The 15,201-nt window shown below is 44.3% G+C and overlaps 1 protein-coding gene across 1 annotated transcript; it reads right to left on the bottom strand.

The window, feature by feature from the left end:
- Positions 1-2,414: 2,414 nt before the first annotated feature.
- Positions 2,415-7,949, bottom strand: FAM205C (family with sequence similarity 205 member C). Its single transcript, XM_045562118.1, has 5 exons — positions 7,806-7,949; positions 7,268-7,313; positions 6,670-6,730; positions 5,140-5,636; positions 2,415-2,644 (listed from the first exon to the last, which is right to left on the bottom strand). Exons 1-5 carry the CDS (start codon positions 7,947-7,949, stop codon positions 2,415-2,417), a joined length of 978 nt encoding a protein of 325 aa, XP_045418074.1.
- Positions 7,950-15,201: the final 7,252 nt, after the last annotated feature.

Here is a 15,201-nt window from a genome sequence, read left to right as displayed (position 1 = left end):
GTCCTCATTCAATCTATTGGTAAATCCTGTTGCCTCTACCTTCTAAATGAATCCAGCATCTAAATTATTCTCTGCTACTATCATTACTGGAGTAACCTCATAACTAATCTTCCCACTTCTACCTAAGTCAATACCCTCAACACTATTATTAGCACCACTATTATTAACCTAAGTGATCCTTTTAAAATGTAAGTCACATCTAAGCAGACCCTCTAATAGCTCTTACATTTACTCAGAGTAAGAGCCAACGTCCTTGCACTGACCTACCAGGCCTTATGCCATCTTGCCCCTCACTGCTCTGACGTCTTCTACCATCTTCTCCCTCAATTTCTCTGCTTTAGGTTCACTGGCCTCCTTGTTCCTTCTAACAGGCTAGGTATGCTGCAGCCTCCAGACATCGGCATTAGCTATCATTTCTGGCTGGAATGCTCTTCCTCAGTTATCCATGTGGTTTACTCTCTCACCACACTCTAGTTCTCGCTTGCATGTTAGTTTCCTAGTGAGACCAGCCCTGAACTTCCTGTTAAAACTGCACCCCACTCAAGTCTTCTCTAAGCCTCTTACCTTGATTTTTTGCATGTATCTGGTCACCTTCTACATACTATATTTTTTACTTACACTTCTTTTGTCTACCTCCTGAACACACTCCCAATGTAAGACCCTTGGGAGCAGATTTTTTTCCCTGTGTTCACTGCTGTATTCCCAGTGTCTATAAAAGTGCCTGGCATATAGCAGGTGCTCCATTTGTTGAAGAATAAAAGAATCGGTGAATGAATGCCATCTACTCCGCAGCTTGGCAACCTCATTCTGACCCCTCCAACATTTCAATATACTTCTTCTTTTTATTGTAAAGGGGCTTCTCCTGTGAGTCACCATTCTCTGACACAGCATGCCATTTGTTTGACACCATGCCTTTGCTCATGTTGTACTTAGCCTGCGGAAGCCTCTCTAATCCTCTTATCATATTGCTTTTAATGACTTTTTATAAGATTGTCTATCCCAGAATCCATGAACTTCATGAGAGAAAGCTTGTGTATTGTTCACTGTTGTTTCCCTAGTGTCTGGCATAGTACAGTGCCTGGCACATAGTAAGTACTTAAATATTTCAATTATTGAATAACAAAGTCATTTTTATTGTGACTCTTTTGGGGACCTCCTCATCAACTGATCTTCATTCTAGGTGGCATTCTTCATGCAGCTGAAAGGCAGTGGAGGGTCAGAACAGGCAACAGGTAGAGCACACTCCCAGATGAGTTACCCTTAAAGACCTCAGTAACATCAGGGAAAAGACAGGGGAGATTTTATCATTTGGGTTTTTTTTTTTCTTTTTCTTTTCTTTTTTTAGAGATAGGGTCTTGCTATGTTGCCCAGGCTGGAATGCAGTGGCTATTCATTGGCACAATCCCATTACTGATCAGCACAGGAGTTTTGACCTGCTCCATTTCTTACCTGGGCCAGTTCACCCCTCCTTAGGCAAACTGGTGGTCCCCTACTCTAGGGAAGTCACCATATTGATGCCAAATTTAGTGCAGATAGCTGACTAGCATGGCACCATACAACTCCCAGAACTCCTGGGCTCAACCAATCCCCCAGCCTCAGCCTCCCAAGTATATGGGACCACCATGCCAGGCTATCATTTAGTTTTGACATCTGTCACATTAGCTGTGTGCTTTTGATAAACACAAAAGTACCTCCTCAAGGAGGGAGCCCTGTGGCACTCTAAAAACCTTCTCTCCAGATTTTGGGCATGTACTATATAGAACTCATCAATGAATTTTGCCAGTGAACCAAAATGCATTAGATTCTTGGCCACTCCTTCCTGTATGATCATTATGTCCACATTGCTCTTCTGGGCCCAAGCACACCTTGGGAAACCATGATAGAATTCAAGCCTGACCTTTACCTTCAATGCACCTTAAACAAGGGCTTTATCCACAGGGTAGGGTGAGGCTAGGAGGAGTTGTGTGGAATGCTGACCCATCTGAAATGAAATATGGATTTAAGCTCCTATACCACATAGGAAGTATTTTTTAGTTCCTCTACTCTCTCCATCGTACACTACATTGAAAATAAGGAGGCACAAACACATGGCTCTTTGTTTAGAGGTATAGAGTATATTTGGAGAATGCTCTGCCCTCACCTATATGTTCATGGAAAATGGCGATCACAGACTTTTTCAGGGGGACACAGGTTCAGGAATCTGCAAATTCCTTTTGCTTGGACTGGGTATTCTCTTTGTATGAACCAGTGCCTTTTGCTGAGATGAGAGATGAGACCTAGGATAGATTTCCTGGTTAGGTGGCACAAGACAGTTGAGGGCAGAGTTTGAAGCAGTTGTGGGAGTGGCACAGGATCCAGGGTCGGCTGGACTGAAGGGAGAGTTGCTGGAGCTATTTGTCTAGGCACTGGGGGTATCAGAAGGGGAGGCTGGGCCTTGGCTTCTCTGTTGTCTTCACCAAGTTAGCTCTCCCCACAGGGTCTTTGGTGGGGGTTCGACTCTTCTCAGCTTCTCTTGTACTAGCTTTGGTCAATGTCTCAGTCTCAGAGATGAGAGTGGATTTCTCATGACTTTGATCTTTCACTTCAGGGTTAATCCAGTGCAGAAAGAACTTCATCGTATTTCCCAAGCCAGCTTTTGGAGCTTCTGGAAGGGTGGAGATCTTGTGAGTATGGGCTGCCCTTACCAGACCCTGCAACTCTTGGCCCTGGAAAGTGTGGCCCTGCCAATTTTTGCCCTGTAAAACATGGCCATGAAACATTTGACCCTGAAAAGTTTGGATCTGAAAAATGTGACCCCTTCAATACTGGACTTGCAAAATTTGCGCCAGCAAACGATAGCCAAGTAAGTTGGCCCTTTAAGGCCTAGGAACCCCAGCTTTGGCATTCTCAGGAATCCTTGTTTGGATAAGGTCATTCAGCTTACTCTAACAGCCTTGTAGACTATTCTTATCTGGTCCTTTTGCCCCAAGTAATCCTAGAGGATGCCTCAGAACCCAAGGCCAGGGAGAAGCTGATGAAGGTGCTGGCACACAACAGTAAGCTGAGAGGATGGAGATGGTGGCTTTACAACTCGCAATAGATCCTTGCCAGTCTCTACTCAAGACAATGATCTTGGCTAAACTAAAGGGACAGATCCTGGAGTAACAGTTGGGAAGTCAAGGGCTCTCGGGTTCTGTTTAAAAGTGCCCCTACTGGCCCCTGAACCTCTCAGCAGAGTGGATGTTCTCTCTGGTTGGGGAGAGCCCCAATTCTGAGCTCTCTTTTCTTTGATTCCCTGCTGCTTTGAATTTCACCAGATCCTCTGTTTTCCCTGCTAGGGTACGGACACATTGCTGTTCAGATGAGATTGAGTCAGAGGCTCTGATGGGCCCAATCCCTGACTGCAGACTGCCTACTGATTACCAGGGCCATGGCCCTGGACAGAGCCACGTAATTGAGAACAGGTAGCCCTGACAGGAAGGCCAAAACTTGAGTTTCTGAGTGGCTCCCTGGAGGGCCAGGCAGCTCAGGAGCATCAGTAGCAGCATCTGATAAGGCCTGTTGCTGCTGGTCAAGGTCCATCAGTATTCAGAGTGTCACTTCCTGATCTGTGTAGGGGTTTACTGCTGCCTCCAGGTCTAGAAGTAAAGTTTGCTTCCTAGAGGACAGGGGAACCAAATTGCCGCCCGGGGCCCTGGAATACTGCAACTTGAAATCCCTGCCCTCGCTGGAGGTGGTCAGCGCAGTAATCTTGGACACTGACTGATTGGTTGACTGGGAATTTGTAGTCCCAACAGCTGCAGATGTGGGCAGGGGCAATGCCCTAGCATTCCCACATTTGTAGTCTATGTGGCTCTGCAACATTGCCTTGGCCTGAGCAAGCAACTGTGGACTGGCCCTGTTGCCACAATGGATCAGAACAGGTCACTATCCCCACTGGTCTCTGAAGCTGTAGGCTCAGGGGAGACTCACACAGGTCAGGGCTGTGCTGCTCCAGGGCAGGGATTACTGGTCAGTAGGGGACAGGGACAGCTGGATAGACTGCTGGATCTTTTGGAGCAGGCCCCAGCAATGATAAATCAACCTGCTATTTCAACCACTTCTGGAGGCAGAATTCTAGCAGTCTCTGGGCATGCTCCTGGAGAATGCTACTTTCCTCTTAGTATTGAGGACTGAACTGGACTTCCCCAATCAGAGAGGGTCCTGGGTCTAGTGGGACGCACTGCAGCATGTCTCAGGGCTTATATTGTTTGATTCTCTGCATCTACAGAGATCTCTGGACAACAGCTGGCAAACTCCACTGAAACTGGAGCTGCCTCTAGAGCAGGTGCAACTCCAAGGCTTTACACTTGCCCAGAGTCAGCAATGGGACATTGGTCTGGGTTTGTCAATGGTCAGGTGGAGAAGCCCAAATGTGTGGAATAAAGTGGGACTAACTGAAATGGGGGAAATTTCAGGCAGTATAGAGAGGGCGAAATCATTGAAGAGAAAGTGCCTAGGGCTCCCCTGTTGTAGAGAGATCTCTAGAGGCAGACCAGGGACTCATACTTCCCTCCTGAGGAAGCCAGCCCTGGCTAGGAAGGGAAACATGGCAACCATTAATGATGGAGTGACTTGTACAGAAAAGAGCAACCGCAGTCAGGTGGCTGCAGATGTGTCCCCCAGGCAATGGACAGAGGCCACTTAGAGGGTGAGGGGAGAAGAGGGCAGAGTCAGAGCCATGGAGTTTGGGATTTGCTCACAGTATTATTTTTGCTCTGAGTCCGTAGTAGATCTTTTAAAAACTCAGAAAGCTTGAGTGGACTAGCTAGCCTCCCATGAACCCCAGAGTCAAGGGGATGAAAGTTCATCTTTTCAACAGTGGCCTTAGAGGTAGTATCCAGGATGAAAGAAATTGTTATTTGTTTGTTTGTTTGTTTGTTCGTTTTCCAGTCTTTGAAAACATTGGGAGCAGTGTGTTATAAGCTGCCACAGGAAGGCCTCCACAGATCTTGGGCCCTCAAGTGTGGAAATTGTGCATTTATATCTTTGTACTTAAAGGTACCTCAGGGCCTTTTAGACATAGGAATGGCAGATGAAGGGAATGCAGCATCATAGGGTGTTGTTTTAGGTTCTGGGTTCAGGGAAAGAAAGAGAGTCTAGTATTAAAGGGCTGCTGACCTTTGTCCTCCTTGCTGACCAATTTGGAGTTCTTCTTCCTCTCCTGCTGGTTCAGAGGAATTCCAGGCTCCTCAAGGCTTGAAGAAGACAGAGCTCCTGCATCCTGGGAGACACCTGCAACTTGAAATCCCTGCCCTCGCTGGAGGTGGTCAGCGCAGTAATCTTGGACACTGACTGCATTGGTTGACTGGGAAGCTGATGGGGTTAAAGATTTCTGATCTGTTACTTTTGACAGTGTCAGCGTTAAGGTTGCCGTTGAAAGCTCTCTGGAGCTCTGGCAAACCAGCTCCTGATGATGCTCAAAAGACACACTAGACATAGACAATATCTCTGAGCAAGAGGAGCCCTGCGATGGCCCCAACAAAGTCGGGGAGATCTGGTCATTCTCACACACCAGCAATTGCTGAATCTCCAGAGCCACAGCATTGCAGATTTTGCAACAGGGATCTGCACACAGGATTCGCCGCACACACCCCTCCTGCGGAAGCCAGCCCTGGCTGGGAAGGAAAATAAGGAAACCATTAATGATGGAGTGACATCTTCTTTCTTGGAAGAGTGTGGCTTAGGGTTGGTACTGCCCTTCCCTAGTCCTGCAAGTCCTGGGGTCTGCACCCCCTGAATGTCTATCCCTCTGCTTTGTTTTCCTAAGAAAATGTCATTTGGCAAGATATGGTGGTCTGGGCTGAGGGTCTGGGGCTTATTGGGCAAAGTCTCAGACAACCCATGGGAGGGAGGCACAGCCCTCAGAGAGGACTAGGACCTCGGGTCAGTTCTCTGTTGACCTTGAGAAGCTGAAGTAGGAGAAAGAAAACAGGCAGATGAGGAGCCAAGTGATCAGCTGATGGGGCATCACCAGTAACACCACCAGGTAGAACATGGATCAGTCACATTTGAGGATAAGAAACCCGAGGGCTGGGATTCAGTATACCTAAACTATGGAAAATGAGGTCCTTGTGAGAGCCTTGCGTTCAGAGGACTATAGGATGTCCCTGCTACTGTACCCAACATCTCTGGGAATCAGTCCTATTCTCTAGAAATCAGAGGATAAGATGATAGGCTCCTATTTAAGGGCTGTGCTAGGAACCGGCCTCCCTGAACACAGAACCAGAGGGGATAGTGTCAGCAGGGTCCAGCAAGGTCAGTGAAATCTGCCCATGAAAGGATGTAGCTGTAAAGAGAATATGACAATGATGACTTATTCATGTAAAATCCATTCTATTGACTGGATAACTTGTCTCATGGCTGAGTACAACCCCATTTAATGGCTTTTATGAATTATGCACTAGTGAAATCCTAAATTCCAGAACTCCTATGACCATAACCCGAAGCAAAATTGGGTGACTCTTCTCTCCTGAGATGTCTAAACCCCCCTTTGCCCTGGCAACCCTCTCAACCAGTGAACCAACCTCCACTGTGTATGTTTCCCCCCTAAATCATTATCCCTCTCCTCATCCCTGCCCCAAGCCAAGCTGAGCAATCATCACAGGCCAGGCTGGGAGTTGGGAGACTGGAGAGAGAGCAAGACATCACCTTTTCATGACAGAGAGCAGATTCCGCAGCTTCTTGGCTTCTTCCTGGCAAGTTCTCCCAGCTGAGGAACCAGGATATGGTGTTACATGGAAAAGGAGAGGATTCAGGGACATCCTATAGGAATCTGAAGGCCTTTGAAAGAGAGAAGACTGAGAACCCCAAGAGTCAGTGCTCTAAGTCACCCGTGTGTACAGCTTAACCATTTATAATGTGTTGTCTCACACCTCAGCTCATTTATCTTCACAGCCACACTGTGAGCAAGAAAGGATTATTAGTGTTATGCCCATTTTATGGAGAACAAGACTGAGAGATAAAATTACTTCCACAGGGTTGTAAAACTAATAAATGATACAGTTAGGGACTTCTGCCCTACTTCCTCATTCTTCATTCTCAGGAGGGTAAGATAGAGAATTTTGGAATATTCCTAGCCTCTAATTTCCAACCCAAGGAGGTCTTCTGTGAGAAATTGTCATTGGGGGCATTGGAGCCTTCAGTGGTTAGCACACCTGGCTTCTGGCACCAGGGGTCATAGACGGTCAGGATCCATAAGAACCTAACCCAAAGTAGAATCGAGTCAGCGGAGAGACTGGAACTTTACCTGTTGATGTTCTATCTCTAGAGCTTTGTTTGAGTCGTCGGTGACACTTAAAGACAAAAACATTGGAGTGTGAAGCTGGTACACCATTTTCTTTCCATGTCTAAAATGAAACAAAACCCATAAACATTTCCCAATCTTTTTCTGTATTCCAACTTTATATACTCTTCTACCTTTCCTTTCTGTAGTCTATCTTTTTCATCTTTTTCCCTTCTCTGCATATTTCTGACTCACTTTGAGGCTCTTCCACACTCTATGCCTCCCACCCCCATTCCTTTGACAACTTCTGTGGGGAGTTCAGGATGAGATAGGAGGAACAGATTAAAGGATGGATGGTTCTAGGAGCCAAAGGACTTTAGCCATCAAAGGCCCTAAATGGCTACCGACCAGAATAATCACTCAAATTGGGAGCAATTCTGGGATTCAGTGAGGAAACCCTTGTTTAAAAAAAAAGGAAGAGGTGAGGGTAACAAGAGAAAGTGGGTGGATAAAATCTTGTTTTAGGCTTATTGATTCAGTCATGGTCATAGTGTTTCCCTACCCGGCAACAGGTCCTGTTAGGTCCCAACCTTAATCCTTGGAGGCTCTTTTTAAATTTCCAAATAATTAATGCAATGACGCAGATGGATCCACAGGTGTATAAGGGATGGCCAACATCCCACGGAACAAATGTAGGGCTCAACATGATCTAAAACTCTCTAGCCATCCCTTTTCCTAGGCTTCCAGTGTCTTGGAACCTAATGCCTCCACATTCTAGATCTTGTCCTTTCTGCCTCACAGAATTTGGATCCAAACTACCAGACTGCATCACAAAGCCCTCCTGTTCCACAAGCCAGGGATAGCATCATAGACCTTTATTTGTCTCAGAGAAGCTCATGCGGTAATTCAATGTTCAGATGAGGGTGTCTGGTTTTCTGCATGGGCTGCAGCCTGGGACAAAAGGTACCAAGGTCACAGGCAGCATATACTTTTTCATGCTGTCACTATTCCCTATACCTGATGGCTCAGCTCCTTCCATTACTACAGTTGTCTGGCACCCATCCCCAGATTACTAAGCCTTTCTACACACTAAAAAACACACTAGAGCATAGGGATGGCATCATATTGTTAAGTCTTGGAAACAGAATTTTGATGTCACAGGCAATGACTGTGGGTCAGTGTCAAGAGGTTCAAGAAGAGGACCATGTATGCTGTGTCAAGGAAAGGACAAAGCTGCTGTCCTTTTAAATAACTTTCTGAGAGTTAAAGAAGGACCCATCTCAGTCCTTCTTTCCAAGAACCCAGTTGTGGTTCAGCTTGAGATGAGTGAGAAGAAATTGTAAATACTACCTTTTGTGAAGGCACATTAATAAGGCTCACTTCTAGAGCTCTATCCAAGGCTTGATTTTCTAGAATTGCCTCCACAGATCTTATAGCATCTGGCCCATTCATGGAGATAGGTTATTGGCAAGACTTTTGATTAAGGACCACAAATGTGGCTCTCTGGTTAAATCCACCATGGTTGAAATGGTTGGCTGAAAGAGTCTTTTATGGAAATCTGAATTTGAACACCTTTAAATCTCCCCATTCAACCCCAGTACCTACCACTCCTATGACCACTGATTCACACATTAATATGAACTTGACCCCTGGCAACATTATACTATGCCTCCAACACCCCAGGATTTCTGAATTTCTTTGAGAAGTTCTTGCCCTTATAAGAGTGGTCTTAGGCTCAAAATCTCTGAAAAGGTTATTCAGTCCTTCCTCTAGCATTCAGTCCTCCACCAAACCGGAGTGGTGAACACTTAACATGTGCTCAGCCCTAAGTTGCACAGTATCAAGAGTACAAAGACATTTGAGTTGTGTTGCCTGCTTGCTCTCAAAACACTTAAAAATCTAGTTTCAAAGACAAGATTAATTCACATGAAGCAAGAGCCAACCTTACCAGGGGCTGGGGAAGGAGGAAATAAGGGCTATTGTTTAATGAGTACAGGGTTTCTGCTTGGAATGATGAATACAACCATCCCATATTTAAGTGAATGTACTTTATGTCACTGAGTTGTACACTTACAAATGATAAAATGGTAAATTTCATGTTAAGTATATCTTACCACAACTAAAAAACAAACAACCAGGCTGGGCACGGTGCTCACACCTATAATCCTAGCACTCTGGGAGGCCGAGGTGGGAGGATCGCTTGAGGTCTGGGGTTCGAGACCAGTCTCAGCAAGAGTGAGACCCCCATCTCTACTAAAAATAGAAAGAAATGATATGGACAACTAAAAATATATATAGAAAAAATTAGCTGGGCATGGTGGCTCATACCTATAGTCCCAGCTACTCAGGAAGCTGAGACAGAAGGACTGCTTAAGCCCAGGTGTTTGAGGTTGCTGTGAGCTAGGCGATGCCACAGCACTCTAGCCTGGGCAACAGAGCGAGACTCTGTCTCAAAAAACAAACAAACAAACAAACAAAAACAAAAACATTCATTAGCGCAAGAATTTTTTTTACTAACTCTAAGAAAGACTATTCTGAAAATGATTTGACAGAGAAATAGACTAGTGAATGTTTTTCTTAAATGTACTTCTTTTTTTTATACTTCTTATATCTACAAAAAAATTGATTCTTACATTAAAGATAACTTAACAAGAGTCCCACCTGAAGATGGGATGTATTTGAATCATTTCAACATCTTTCCTGAACTTGCAAATTCCATAATACAGGAACGAGAAGGCTTTTTCAGCCAAAGAGCACTGAATGACAGGTTAACAGAAATTAATTAAAAAGCAGCTTGCATCAGCTTTTTAGTAGCAAGTCAACATACCTACAAAGTAACTCATATCTTTTATTTCTTTTATTTTATTACTCCTACCCAACCAGCCTGCTTCCTGCACCTGCTGCCGCCCTTTATGCGGCTGCAGCAGTTCTCATGGCCCATCAGCCTGACCCTTTGCCCCAGGCAAAATCACCACATTCTTCAAACCTGGCACCTGCTCCAACCAGTGCACTATTTACCTTACAGATAACCCACAGCCACTGCCATCCCACCAAGCCATGAAAACCATCTGCTGCAAACTCCTCTCCAGCCGCGCACCCAACTCTTGCTCCTCTGTCTCAGGGCTGAGCAGTTAGAGCCAAGTGCAGAGCCCAGAATGGTCTTATGCCTTTTTGCAGAGTAGACCTTTAGCACAGGTTCGTTTACTGATCTGGTGCTCCTTGACGGAGAGTGCTTGTGTGGCTAGGACAGTGGGATCAGTGTCTTCCTAAACAAGGGCACATTCACACAACGAACACAGCTAACTACGTTGGTCATTTTGAATGACGTGGGCATGGACCATCACATTTGCCTTTCTCGCCTCGTGGTTTAGAGAGAGCAGCAAACAAGGGCGAGGAAGTACGTGAAAAGCCTCTATGGACTCTGGAGGCTACACAACTGTGAAGATTCTTCTTCATTTGTTTCTAGAAAACTTGCTTAAGCCAGATCCTGCTGTCATTATAGTGCTGCAGTGGCACAGTTGTCATCATAGAATTTCTTCAGGAAACCGTTCATGGCTACCACTTCATGAGAACCACGGGTCAGAGAGCCTTGTAAAGAAAATCCTGCCAGACTGCCACAGATGTGAGTCTTGTCCCTCCACACAAGCCTTACCAGGAGCTTCGCCGTGTCTCATCCTCAGAAAATACTAGCAAACGCCTAAGATGTACCGAGGTGCTGGGGACGGAGATGCATAGTTGCAGCCGTTCAGCAGCAACACTATTCTACATGAGCTTCTGTGTTAATGCCCAAGAGCTAAAATTTCCAAGGCGTTCTGCAGGAAGCGCCAGAGTAGTGTCAGGCAGCCAGACCACCAGAGCTCACGCCGCAGGTTACTACACTGTGCAGAGGCACAAGTCACAGGCACTAGAGGGCAGCACTCACCCTCCCGATACTCAGCACTGCCGCGTCTCAGCGCTGACAGGCGCTTAAGGTCATCTGCTCCAGTGGCTCTCACTGCGGGCCTTACATCAGAATCACGGCGAGGCTTGTTAAAAATATGGATCTCCTGGCCTCACACCAGACCTAATGAATCAGAATCTCTAGAGACAGCGTCTAGCAACCTATATATTAAATGAATATAAAAAATAATCCTCAAGCAATAGGGCACCCGGCTAAGGGTGTTTATTTGGGAGCAACTAGCCTTGAAAGAGCAACAGTTCTCAATATTGTTAAGTCTTGGCGAGACTCTGATGAAACTATGTCCTTCTCCTCATGCAAAATTTGATTCAATTTCATAGGCATGGGCTTCACTTATGGACACCCTAGGGAACTCAGGGAGCCTGGTTAAGAAACTTGAGTATAATTTAGGCAAGCCAATGACCAACACTCAGAGATGGGATCCTCAGCAAGGCCAGAGTCCTTCATATTTTAAGAAGTTATAGCAAAATAGGTGGGTATGGTGGCTCATGCTTGTAATCCTAGCACTTTGGGAGGCCAAGGTGGAGGATCAATTGAATCCAGGAGTTTGAGACCAGCCTGGGCAACATAGCCAGACCTTATCTTTACCAAAAAATAAAAAATTAGCTGGGTGTGGTGATGCACACCTGTAGTCCCAGCTACTTGGGAGGCTGAGGCAGGAGGATCACTTGAGCCCAGGAGTTTGACATTGCAGTGAGCTATGATCATGCCACTGCACTCTAGCTAGAGAAACAGAGCAAGACTCTGTCTCAAAAAAAAAAAAAAGTTACAGCAAAATAGGGAAACAAAGAGAGAAAATACAAATTAACAATATCAAGAATGAGAGAAATGATTCACCACGAATTCCAAAGATATTAAAAGAATAATAAATTTATAATATGAAAGCTTTAATGTCTATAAATTGACAACTTAGATGCAGTGGACTGCTATGATTTAAATATGTCCCTTCCAAAATTCATATGTTGGAAACTTAATCCAGTGTAACAGTGTTGGGAGGTGGGAGGTGTTTAGGTCATGAGGGCAGAACAGATTAATGCTGCTATGAAAAGGGTTCTCTCTCTTTTGCTTTTCTGCTGTGTGAGGATGCAGCATTTGTCCCCTTTGCCTTTCCACCTTCTGCCATGTGAGGATGCAGCAAGAAAGCCCTCATCAGATGCTGGTGACTTCCCAGACTGCAGAAGTGTGAGAGAATAAATTTCTGTTCTTTATAAATTACGCACTCTGTGGTATCTTTCATAGCAGCACAAAATGGACTAAGACATGGATTTGAAAGAAACAAACTATCAAAACTTACTCAAGAAGAATAACCTAAGTAGCCTTATAGCTATTTAAAGAAATTATACTAGTAAGTAAAATCTTATCACAAAAATATCTTGTCATAAAGAAAATCCAGGCCCATATTTCTTCACTGGTGAATTCTACCAAATAGTTTAGTAAGAAATGATACCAATTCTATACAAATGCTTCCAAAAATTTAAAGAGAAGGGAATACTTCTCAATTCATTGTTTGAGGCCAGCATTGCCTTGATACCAAATCCAAGAACATTAAAAGAATAGAAAACTATAGGCCAAAATTCTTCAGGAAAACATATGCAAAAGTTCTTAACAATATTATAGCCAATCACGTATATAAAATGTGTGATATGTAATGACCAAGGGGCTTATCCCAGGAATTGTAGGGTTGGTTTAACACTCAATGTTGATCATTGAAATTCACTATGTTAACAAACTAAGAAGGAAAAATCCATGATCAGCTCAAAAGATGCAGAAAGAACATTTGACAAAATCCAACACCTCCTCCTCATAAAAACTGTAGCAAGCTCAAAACAAAAGAGAATTTCCACAGGCCAGGCGCGGTGGCTCACATCTGTAATCCTAGCACTCTGGGAGGCCAAGGCGGGTGGATCACTCAAGCTCAGGAGTTCGAGACCAGCCTGAGCAAGATCGAGACCCCGTCTCTACTAAAAATAGAAAGAAGCATGGTGGCTCATGCCTGTAGTCCCAGCTACTCGGGAGGCTGAAGCAGTAGGATCGCTTGAGCCCAGGAGTTTGAGGTTGCTGTGAGCTAGGCTGACGCCACAGCACTCTAGCCCGGGCAACAGAGTGACACACTGTCTCAAAAAAAAAAGATTGATGCCATCCCCCTCAAGATCAGGGACCAGGCAAGGATGTCCACTGTCAACAGTTCTTTTCAACATTGCACGGAAGGTTCTGGCCAGTTTAATCAGGCAAGAAAAGAAATAAAAGGCATCCATAATGGAAACAGAGAAGTAAAACTGCCTTAATTTGCAAATAGCATGATTGTTTATGTAGAAAATATTATGGAACCAACCTATAAAAAAGCTACTAGAACTAATAAGTGAGTTAAGTGAGGTTGAATGATACAAGATCAAGGTGCAAAAATCAACTGGATTTTTATGTATTCACAACAATCAGAAAATGAAATTTAAAAAATACCACCAAAATACCCCCCAAAACTATGATGTACTTAGAGATAAATCTGACAAAAGATATGAAGACTTATACACCCAAAACTGCAAAATACTTCTCAGAAAATGTAAAGATCTCCATAAATGGAGAAATATACTTTGTTCATGGATCAGAAGTAATATTGTTTAGATGTCATTGCTCCCCAAGTTGATCTACAGATTTAGGAATAAAGGGAATTACCCTTTCTGAGCACTGAGACTGAATACCATTACCAGGTGCCAGGCCCATCACACACATCACCTCATTCAGTGCTTACCACCAACCAGACCCAGGTATTGTTATCCCATGTTATATAAGAGGAAACTGAATCACCAAGAAAAGTAACTAGCCAAAGGCCACAGCAACTTGGTGATGGACAAAAAGTTTGATTCTGAACTCCACTAAGCTTTGCCAGCTCCATTTCATTCAAGTGGAGAGAATATAAACACTTAGTATGATTATAAGTAAGATTTCTGAAATTGCAGACTACTTACATGTCCAATAGTTTTTGAAAAGGAGGACAACAGTAATAAAAGAAATTTAAAAATGGGAGCCAAAGAGCAAGGCTGGATCCAAAGGTCTCCAGGTGTCCGGTGCACACCTAGTTCCTTTCATCAGGTGTTTTCCTCAGCTGCAAGAGAGGCATGAAGCTGTCACAGCCCAGTGACACTAAAACCTGAGATTGTTCCATTCACACCCCTGACTTGATTACAGGTTCATCAAATACCTTCTGAGTAGAATAGAACTTGTAACGTAAATAGACCTATAAGAAGAGAATGCCCTGACCAGCAGGTGGAAGTCTGCCAGGGTTATACGTTTCAGCGTAAATAAATGAATTAGCATTCTGGCTTATGCCTCAATCTCTTTGCAGTTTAATTATAAGTGGGTCCATCCCAAAGAAACCACTTAGCTCAGAGAACCGTGACAAAATGGAGCCTCTACATGTAAAGCTGAGGAATCCTGACTCCTAGTTCTCCCTCCTCTCTGTTCCTCCTAGTCAGTCTCTCCCCTCCTGACCAGCTACCAAGGCAGGGAGAACAGCCTAAACACCAGGCTGCTGTAAGAACCATAATTCCCAGCCTCCTAACAGGAGACTGAGCACCACCTTTTCTCATCTAAGCCTTCCTCTTGTGTGCCTTAAACTTTCTCCCTATTAGTTGAAAGTGGTGTCCATTAAAAGCTATTTATTGAATAAAGCATAGTGGGAATTATAAATGTTATCTAGAAGTGAATCCTGATAACTTAAAAGTTATATGTTTTAAGCACAGTAAGAAATACAGTAACGTTCTAAGTATCTGACAGTGTGCCTGGTATATAATCTCCTTATAAATATTACATAAAACTGCTATATAAATCTCCTATAAAGGAGAGAGAGATTATTTTTGGCTGATGTGATCGGGGAAAGTTTCATATAGAAGATGGCATTCAAGCTGGTGCTTGAAGCAGAGAGAAGATTTTATGTGGAGTTGGAAGCGGGAGGGATCCAAATGCAGGAACTGACATGCATAAGCTGCTAATGTCTCTGTGTGAT

Source organism: Lemur catta, chromosome 10 (assembly GCF_020740605.2).
Source record: "Lemur catta isolate mLemCat1 chromosome 10, mLemCat1.pri, whole genome shotgun sequence".
Classification (NCBI taxonomy): Eukaryota; Metazoa; Chordata; class Mammalia; order Primates; family Lemuridae; genus Lemur; species Lemur catta.
The sequence above is the reverse complement of the archived record's forward strand: the minus strand, read 5'-3'. Positions and strand labels throughout refer to the sequence as shown.

Bases quoted from the DNA above. Each gene is read 5' to 3' on its own strand.
- FAM205C (XM_045562118.1), bottom strand. From the start codon at position 7,949: ATGTTGAGCCCTACATTTGTTCCGTGGGATGTTGGCCATCCCTTATAC. The intron at 7,314-7,805 runs GTAGGGAAACAC...TTTGTCTTTAAG, and splicing joins CTAACAGGACCTGTTGCCGG to TGTCACCGACGACTCAAACA. The intron at 2,645-5,139 runs GTCAGCAGCCCT...CCACCCTTCCAG, and splicing joins GGTCAGCAAGGAGGACAAAG to AAGCTCCAAAAGCTGGCTTG.